Source organism: Ceratotherium simum, chromosome 15, assembly GCF_057802395.1.
Source record: "Ceratotherium simum simum isolate JZ-2026a chromosome 15, ASM5780239v1, whole genome shotgun sequence".
Taxonomy (NCBI): domain Eukaryota; kingdom Metazoa; phylum Chordata; class Mammalia; order Perissodactyla; family Rhinocerotidae; genus Ceratotherium; species Ceratotherium simum.
In genome coordinates this window covers 9,236,507-9,246,593 of record NC_141914.1, presented here as the reverse complement: position 1 = coordinate 9,246,593, position 10,087 = coordinate 9,236,507, and the positions used below count along the sequence as shown (strand labels likewise).

The 10,087-nt window shown below is 36.7% G+C and overlaps 1 protein-coding gene across 1 annotated transcript in view; it reads right to left on the bottom strand.

Moving 5' to 3' along the window:
- Nucleotides 1-813: 813 nt before the first annotated feature.
- Nucleotides 814-10,087, bottom strand: part of ALCAM (activated leukocyte cell adhesion molecule) — a 182,016-nt gene continuing 172,742 nt past the window's right edge. Inside the window, exon 15 of the mRNA XM_087439532.1 lies at nt 814-926. Coding sequence (XP_087295658.1) covers nt 839-926 — 88 coding nt within the window. The 3' untranslated portion in view covers nt 814-838. The remainder of the gene's footprint in view (nt 927-10,087) is intronic.

The following is a 10,087-nucleotide window of genomic DNA, read 5'->3' as shown; positions in this document are numbered from 1 at the left end:
TGCTGATGCTGTGTCCTCGGCCTCCAATGGAAGGCAGAAGAGGGGAAGGAATCCAGTTTTCACTTCTTTGACCCAATGTGAGATACCAGTTTTCAGATTTAAAAAATGTCTTATTTCAAATATTCCATTTTTCTTTCCTGTGTGCATCTTTCAATTACAATTCTTTCTTACGCCCCCCCATCTTCTCTATGGAATTAACTCAGTGACCCACTCAAACTGTGACTTGCCGTTTATTTATAGTGAACCAAAGTTTTACTGTGGTTTTGGAGAATTTTTACATCAAATGAGTGAGCTACAGTAACAGTTATTCTTAAGGACACACAAAATTATTTGTCCAAATGGCTTCTCTGTTTGGGTGGCTCAAGGGAACATAATCAAAAATGAAAAGCTCAAATTGCAAGTGGCAATACCATGGAAACATACCTCTTTGGGAGATTGTCTTAAAAATCACACTCATTTAGTTATTATATATAAATCTAATCAAAATACCAATTAATAAAATTAAGCTTCTTTGCACTCAGCAAAATTTTTGGCATTAGACTACAAAATGCTAACAGAATGTTAAAAATCTCAAAATTTTTAAAAATTATTCAGAGGATAATGATTATTTTTTGGAGCATGGGGAGACTGTTGAGATTCCATTCCTCTGAGAATAGCTTCCAGTTACCAAAGTTTCCCTTTGAGAAACTCTCCTCCTGTTTTTGAAAGCTGAAATTATGAAGCATCTTAATGTCCAGGCTTTCCCTTTCGTCTCCCAGGATGTTTCCTACTTTCCTAGGAAGTATTTCTAGAAAGCTCACATGGCCCACTCACCTCGACAAGTATAACAGTTTCTCTCTTAGGCTTCTGTTTTGTGATTGTTTTCTTCTAACTTTTTGTTTTCCTCCAGATTACCCAGGTCCTTATTTACGTGTTTTGATGCAGTCCTATAAAAGAATGAAATAAACATTATCATGTTGACACACACACATTTAACTTCTCTTTTTTAAGTTTAGGGTTCACGTTAATGTATCCTTGAAAAGCATATGTTTTACATTAAACACAGACAAACCACTAGGGCGAACAATTCCATATCTGTGAGCCTTCACTGGTAACAGAACACATTCCAATGAAATTACCTTGGTAGTGGGGTTGCATTATATATATGCTAAGAGAAAAAGAAATCAATTATTTTGAACACAGACTGTACATACTTAGTTGCACCACATTTTTGGCTGGGTTGTTTTTCTCTCCACTTTCTGGGAAGTAATTATTATCATTTGATAGCCACAATTTTCATTCTGGGCAAATACTTTGTGTAAAAATCTTCCAGGGGAGTTTCTTTAGGGCCCTTCCCTTTTGGCATTCCCTATGACGTATCCAGCCTGAGCCAGAGCCCTGTCTCTTTGCTTATGGATTCTGTTGTATTGAATAAATCAAAAGCAAGATTAGAAAGAGAACCACATTTATGAGAGAACATTGGCAGCCCAAGCTAAAGCAGCTGTAACGTGGGGGTTCTCAAATTGTGGCCCCAGACCAGCCATATCAGCCCCCCTGGGAACTTGACGGAAGTGCAAATTCTGAGGCTCCACAACAGAACTGTGGAGACAGAGACTCTTGGATGGGGCCTGCCAGCTATGACAAACAAGACCTCCGCTGGCTCTGCTGCAGCGAACTGTTGGAGAGTCACTGCCCCAGCGGCTGCCAGGCTTACACATGACTAGGTTCTATCCCTCAAGGGCCGAAATCAGGTCTTCTTAAACGCACAATTAAATTCCTTGGTTTTACCACTCAGGAGAAATCATAACTGTATTTCCAAGAGTGTACCATTTCCTCCCTCCCTCCCTCCCTTCCCTCCTTTCTCCCTTCTCTCCTTCCTTCCCTCCCTCCCTCCCTCTCCCCCTGTTCATAGCATATCAGGGAAACCACAATGCTATGGTACTCCAAATTATTACTACCACATAATTCCTAATAATAATTCTACTTTTAAGAATTTGTATAATACCAAGTGTGTCTCTTGGTTAAGGAAGCTGGGGTAGAAAACTCCATTTTTCCCTAAAAGTTGTTCTATGCTTTAAATAGAATTACTTAACTCATTTGCTAAGAATCACAACTTTACTAGAAAAAGGGTTGTAATGGTGTATGATATATGTCCAAGTGAGATAAAGACATATGGCTCATTCAAACTGGGACATTCATCATATTTAGCATGCATTTAATTTAATTTGTGATTTAAAAATTCTTAATTTACCTTAAACTACAGCCTTCTAAATCCATTTATAAGGCAGGAGCAACCTCAAACTCTGCCAACCTAGCTAAGTCCTATAATATGTGGTAGCATTTTACAAGACTGACATTAAAAATGCAAATGAGGGGGCCGGCCCGGTGGGGCAAGCGGTTAAGTGCGCGTGCTCCGCTGCGGTGGCCCAGGGTTCACCCGTTCAGATCCCGGGTGTGCACCAACACACTGCTTGTCAAGCCATGCTGTGGTGGCGTCCCATATAAAGTGGAGGAAGATGGGCATGGATGTTAGCCCTCGGCCAGTCTTCCTCAGCAAAAAGAGGAGGATTGGCAGATGTTAGCTCAGGGCTGGTCTTCCTCACACACACACAACAAAATGCAGATGAGAACATGTTGTAAATGTGAGTTTATGTCTTGAATTATATCACATCCATATTTTCTATATTGTACTAAAATAATACATCATAGTGAACAACAACTTCTTCACCATATATATTTTCCAGACAAATGGAAGAATAATGTAGATGGGCTCTCTTCTATACATATATATGTTATAAATTATATATTTATAATATATATATAAAATATAGACACATATGCATCTACATTATATATATCACATTATATATATGATTTGAGATCAAGTCTTGCCAATAAGTTACTTAACTAATAACTAATAAAGTCTTAGTAACCTCCACAGTAAAACGTGAGAGGTGGTGGATTAGGATGCTCTCTAAGGACTTTTCTTAAAGCTTGAATTTTCTATAAATCTAAGAATCCTTTCAAAAATTGTTTTGCTGAAGAATAATATCCATACAAGATAATGCACCTACCACAACAGTACAATTCTATGAATTTTCAAAAACTAAATGCATGAATTGAACCAGTACCCAGCTCAAGAAACAGAACAGTTGTAGACCCAGAAGTCCCCCATTATACTTCCTTCCATCACTACCAAAGGTTAACACAATCCTGAACTCTCACAGAAGAGTTTTACTTGTTCTTGTAATTTATATATAAATGGAATCATACCACATGTATTCATTTCTGTCTGCCTTTTATTTAAACTCAATGTTATATTTGTGACCTTCATATATAATGTTGCATGTAGTTGTAAGTTGTTTATTCTCATTGCTATATAGCTTGTCATTGGGTGAATAAGTCATGATTTATTTATCTGTTTTACTGGTGATGGGCATTCTTGCTCTGTTCTTTCTGGGATTTTAATTATACATAAGTTAGATCTTTTGTGTGGGTCTGACATGTCTCATACTCTCTTATACGTCTCATCTATTCTTTTTCCTCTCTGTGCTTCAGTCTGGTTATTTTCTATTCATCTGTGTTCCAGTTTACTTCTCTTGTGTTTTTCTGTGGCCACTCTGCTTTTAAATTCATCCACCAAATACTTATTTTTTAATATTATATTTTTCAGTTCTAAAATGTCAATTTGATTTAAAAATATTTTTAATGGTTTCAATTTTCTATTCCTTTCATCTCCTTTGACCATCTTTTCTTCAATTTTCAGTATATTATTTATAGTTATTTTAATGTCCTTGGCTGTTAACTACAATATCCAAATCATGCATGGATCTGCTTGTCTCCTTTTTCTCTTGATTATTGATTGTATTTTCTTGACTCTTGGCATCTAGTCCTTCTCATTTTGCATGACACCACGTATAAAAGAACTGTAGAGACTCCACACAACGTAATTTTCCATCAGATGAGGTCCTCCTCTTTCCTCTGTTAAGTAGATAGGGTAAGCAGCTGATGGCTCCACTTCAATCAGGGTTTGAGCTGGGTCAAGGCTCAGTTGCAGTTTTAGTAAGACTCAGTCTGCCTCTGGTTTGCCCCATTCCTAAGTCATGGCCCTCTCAGGCTTCAGATGGAGATTGTGGCACGTCTCACATTCTTCAGCACTTAAATACAGAGAGATCTAGCTCTGCCCTTTGGAGACTCTCCACCCAGATCTCCAGCTGTCTGTCCCATGATGCTTCAAGATGTGGCCAATCTCTTCAGCTTCCTTGGCTTGAGTATAAGCTCCTTGAGAATAAGGACCATGTTTTATTTATATTTTACCCACAGCACATAATACACTGTCTGAACATGGTAGGCATCGAAAAGACATTTCTTCTATTGTATTGAACTGACTTTATTGCAGTTCATATCTATTTCCTTTTACTGTTCCCTATAATACTAGTGTTCACCAATATCAAGTCCATACACACCCAGCTGCTGTTTTACACATAGGTGAAATAGAGAGAATACTACGGTGAAATGACAGAACTTGAGTGATGTCTTACACCAATCTTTTCAGATAAAACTGCACAAAATTATATGCATAAACACGTACCTTGATTATTCTAATAGCTCCTAACTATATATTCTAATATACACTAATAACTATAATTTCTATAAACCAGTAAGATATTGTGGCAATCAAGGAAAGCCACATGATTCTCAAAGCCTCTCCTTTCCTCTCTTTTATTCTCCTTGCCTTCTCTCACCCCTCTGATTTTTCCTCCATTCCTTTTCTCTATACTTCTACTTTTACTGTGTCTCTCTCATTCTCTTTCTTCTTTCAAACTCACTTCATTAACTACTATTCTTTGCCTCTAAAGTGAAAATTCCAACTTGTGTGGAACCACTAGAGAGAGTGACAGATAAGAGTCAATGTTCTGTAGGCATATTCTAAAAAAATAAAATAAAAAATCTAGCAATGTAATAAATCAATTTTGCAATTTTGATTTTTTTCAACCTGCTTTGACCTGTATGGGAAGAAGGAAGTTATATTAAGGCTGAAGATGTAATGATTTCACAACTTTGAAATAAAGCATGGACTATAAGAAGTTCTGCTACTAGTAATGATTTAAAAAAACTTGTGTTTAGTTAATCCTTACATTTATAACAATTATAAACTCTCAGAAAAATACAGAATAAACTATTTGACCTGTTCAAATAGGGAGATGGTGGTTTTAAATGCAATATATCAAAAATTATGTCAAATGTAAGTTGGCTAAATCCTCCAATTAAAAGGTAGAGATTGTCAGACTATACTAAGCAAGCAAGCAAGAAAACTAAGTGCTCTATACCAGGGGTTAAATTTTTTCTGAAAGGTCCACATAGTAAATTTTTTAGGCTTGTAGGCCACATGGTTTTGTTCCAACTCGTCAGCTCTGGCACTGTAGTGTGAAACAGCACAGATAATACGTAAAGAAACGGGCATGGCTGTGCCACCATAAAACTTTATTTACAAAAATAGGCAGCAGCCCGGGAGTCACAGTTTTGTCAGCCTTACTGTATATGAGATGCACTTTAAATATAAAGAGACAGACAACTGAAAATAAAAGGATAGAGAAAGATGTACACATCAATAGTAAGCATATGAAAGCAGTGTGGCTATATTAATATCAGGTGATGTAAAATTCAACACAAGGAATAGGACAGTGATAATGAGAGACATTTCATAATTCTAACAGGTTCAATACATAAGGAAGTCACAAGAACTGTAAGTGTGTGTATCTAATGAAAGCATAAAGCAAAAACCGACAGAACTAAAGGGAGAAATAGACAAATACACATATTTATTTAGGGAATTTAACACCCTTTTCTCAGTAGCTGATAGGATAAATGTACCAAAATTCAGAATGCATGATCATGATGAAGTAACCAGTACCTGTACTCTAGCACTGGAAGTGCATGTTTATAACCTTCTTACATTTTATGTGAAGTGATTGCATAGAATTTGAAAAAAAATCTGTAAGGATAAGAAGATTTAAACAAATTATTATCTACCTTAACCTAACATAGAGCCATAGAATACTGTACCCATCAACCACCAAATAATTTTTCTTTCAAGTGCCCATGTAGCATTCACCATGAAATACTGCATGCCTGTATGTTAGGCCCAAAATAAATCTCAATGCATTTCAAAAGACTAAAAGCTTACGGAGTAGATTGTCTTAAAACAGAATTAAATGATAAATGTTTGGAACTTAATACAGTTCTAACTACATGGCTCCAAAGAAAAAACACTGAGAATTTAACAATATTTTGAACTGAATGAATATGAAAATACAACATACTGAAATTTGTGGAATGCAGCTAACACAGCACTGAGAGTGAAATTCATAGTTTAAATGCTTATGTTATAAAAGAAGAAAGGCTAACATCAATGATCTAAATTTTTAATTTACTTTATAAAGTCAAAGAAATAAGAGCAAGTTAAAGACTAACTAGAAGAAAAAAAATGGTAATGATTAAAGCAAAAATAACTAAAATTAAAAAAAGTGATAGAAATAAAACAAAAAATTATTTATTTGAGGAAATAGAACAAAGAATACTAAAATTCATGTGGGGCAACAAAAGACTCCAAATAGCTGAAGCAATCCTAAGAAAAAAGAACAAAGCTGGAGGCATCACAATCCTTGACTTCAAAACATACTACAAAGCAATAGTAATCAAAACAGCATGGTACTAGTACAAAAACAGACACACAGATCAATGGAACAGAATTGAAAGCCCAGAAACAAAACCACACATCTACAGGCAGCTAATCTTCGACAAAGGAGCTAAGAACATACAATGGAGAAAGGAAAGTCTCTTCAATAAAAGGGAAAACTGAACAGCCACATGCGAAAGAATGAAAGTAGACCACCTGCTTCCACCATTCACAAAAATTAACTCAAAATGGATCAAAGACCTGAAGGTGAGACCTGAAACTATAAAACTCCTAGAAGAAAATACAGGCAATACACTATTTGACATTGGTCATAAAGGAATCTTTTCGGCTACCATGTCTACTCTGACAAGGGAAACTAAAGAAAAAATAAACAAGTGGGACTTCATCAGATTAAACAGCTTCTACAAGGCAAATGAAACCAGGATCAAAATGAATAGACAACCCACCAGCTGGGAGAAAATATTTGCAAATCATATATCCGACAAGGGGTTAATCTCCATAATATATAAAGCACTCCCACAACTGAACAACAAAAAAGCAAACAACCCTATAAAAAATGGGCAGAGGATATGAACAGGTACTTTCCCAAGGAAGATATACAGATGGCCAATAGGCGTATGAAAAGGTGTTCAACATCACTAATCATGAGGGAAATGCAAATCAAAACTATACTAAGATATCACCTTACACTGGTTAGAATGGCTATAATCAACAAGACAAAAAACAACAAATGTTGGAGAGGTTGTGGAGAAATGGGAACCCTCATTCACTGCTGGTAGGAATGCAAACTGGTGCAGCCTCTATGGAAAACAGTATGAAGATTCCTCAAAAAATTAAAAATAGAAATGCCCTATGATCCAGCTATCCCACTACTGGGTATCTAACCAACGAACCTGAAATCAACAATCCAAAGAGGCTTATGCACCCCTATGTTCATTGCAGCATTATTCACTATAGCCAAGAAGTGGAAGCAACCCAAGTGTCCCCTGACCGATGATTGGACAAAGAAGATATGGTATATATATATATACAATGGAATACTACTCAGCCATAAAAAAAGACAAAATCGTCCTATTTGCAACAACATGGATGGAACAGGAGGGTATTATGTTAAGTGAAATAAGCCAGAAAGAGAAAGACAAACACCATGTGATTTCACTCATATGTGGAATATAAACCAACACATGGACAGAGAGAACTGTATGGTGGTTACTAGGGGCAAGGGGGTTGGGGGGTGGGCACAAGGGGTGAAGGGAGGCGTTTACATGGTGACTGACAAACAATAATGTACAACCAAAATTTCACAATGTTATAAACTATTAAGATGTCAATTAAAAAAAAAGTTACTTATTTGAAATCATTAAGAAATTGATAACTCTCTAAAAAGACTGAGTGAGATAAAGGAACAAAATACAAGTTAATGATATTAGAAAACAAAGACGTGTTATTACTACAAAACCCACAGGCGAAAAGGATAAGGGAATCTTAGGAATAACTTTTTCTTTTTGCAAAAATGTCAACAACTTAAATAAAATTGACATTTTCCCTGAAAAACTTACCTAAATTTACTCAAGAAGAAGCAAGTTTATATCTATTAAAGAAATTAAAATTATAATTTTTGTTTTAAAGCAAATTCTCATAAAAAGAACTCCAGGCGAAGGAGGTTTCATCATTGAATTATATCAAACATTTAAGGAAGTAACAAACTCTTTCAGTAAAAGAAGAGGATGGGACTCTTTCCAACTCATTTTATTAAGCCCACATTACCCCAGTACCAAAATTTGACAGAGATATTACAAGAAAAGAAAATTATGGATCAATATTCCTCATGAATATAGACAAAAAAATTCTTAATCAAATTTTGGTAAATAGTATCCATCAATATACAAAAATTATGATACATCATAATAGAGTGGGATGCATTCCAGGAATGCAAGACTGGCTTAACATTCAATAATCAATCAATGTAAACTACCATTTTATCAGAATAAATACTATAGGGGCTGGCCCCGTGGCTTAGCGGTTAAGTGCGTGCGCTCTGCTACTGGTGGCCCGGGGTTCGGATCCCGGGCGCTCACTGACACACCGCTGTCCGGCCATGCTGAGGCGGCGTCCCACATACAGCAACTAGCAGGATGTGCAACTATGACATACAACTATCTACTGGGGCTTTGGGGAGAAAAGTGGAAAAAAAGGAGGAGGATTGGCAATAGATGTTAGCTCAGGGCTGGTCTTCCTCAGCAAAAAGAGGAGGACTGGCATGGATGTTAGCTCAGGGCTGATCTTCCTCACACACACAAAAATAAATAAATAAAATAAAATAAAATAAAATAACCTTAAAAAAAAAAGAATAAATACCATGAGGAAACAATATGACTATTTGTAGAAATAATATAGAGGTAGATGTAATGTAGAGGTACAAAGAGCATTTGAGAAAATTCAACAATGATTTGTAATAGAAACTCTTAGCAATATTAAAAAATTTCTTCAACCTGTTAAAGGACATGCGTAGCAAGGAATTTGGCCTTCCCAAAGAGAGGTCTGGCCTTTGTCCTCAGTTCCTGGGAGATAACCTCTAAATAGTTAGAATTCAACCTCTACATAATTAGAATTCTGAGTGATAGAAGTGGCTTTCTTATCCACGGTGTGCCTCTTGGACCACACCTGATCGTTTATGCTGAGGAGATGTCTCAGGGTAGGGCCATCAACACCCATTTGTCTTAGGGTGGGGTCTGGCCACACCTGAAAGAACAAGCATATGGTGTAGGGTGGGGGCTTTGGGTCATGTGATATCAGCCTGACCTGTGGGGAGGGGAGGGGTTGGAGATTGAGCTCAACCACACAGACAATTAGTCAATCAATCATGCCTACAAATGAAGCCCAAATAAAAACTCTGGACACCAAAGCTCAGGTGAGCTTCTTCGATTGGCAATACTCCATGCTTGTGCCACACATCGATGCCAGTAGAGTAACATGTTCCTGAGGACAAAGGAAATGTCACATTTGGAACCCTCCCAGACTCTGCCCTATACTTCTCTTCCCTTGGCCAATTTTAATGTATCTTTTACTTGTAATGAACATAACCATGAGTATAATAGGTTTCAGTGAGTTCTGTGAGTATTTCTAGCAAATTATCAAACCTGAGGGTGGTTTTGGGAAACCTCCAAATGAAGTTGGTATCAGAAGTGAGGGTGGTCTTATGTGGACTCTTCCCTCTAACTTTGTATTTGGACCCTAACTCCTTGCAGCTGAGCAGAAGTCTTGAGCAGACTTGGCATCTGGAAGACTGTACCCATAACCTTGCAGTTTGGCTAACTCTGGATGAAAAATGTACAGCTAACATCATACATAATGGCAAATATTGAATAAGTCCCTCTCTAAGATTGGGAATGTGTAAAAATGTCTGTC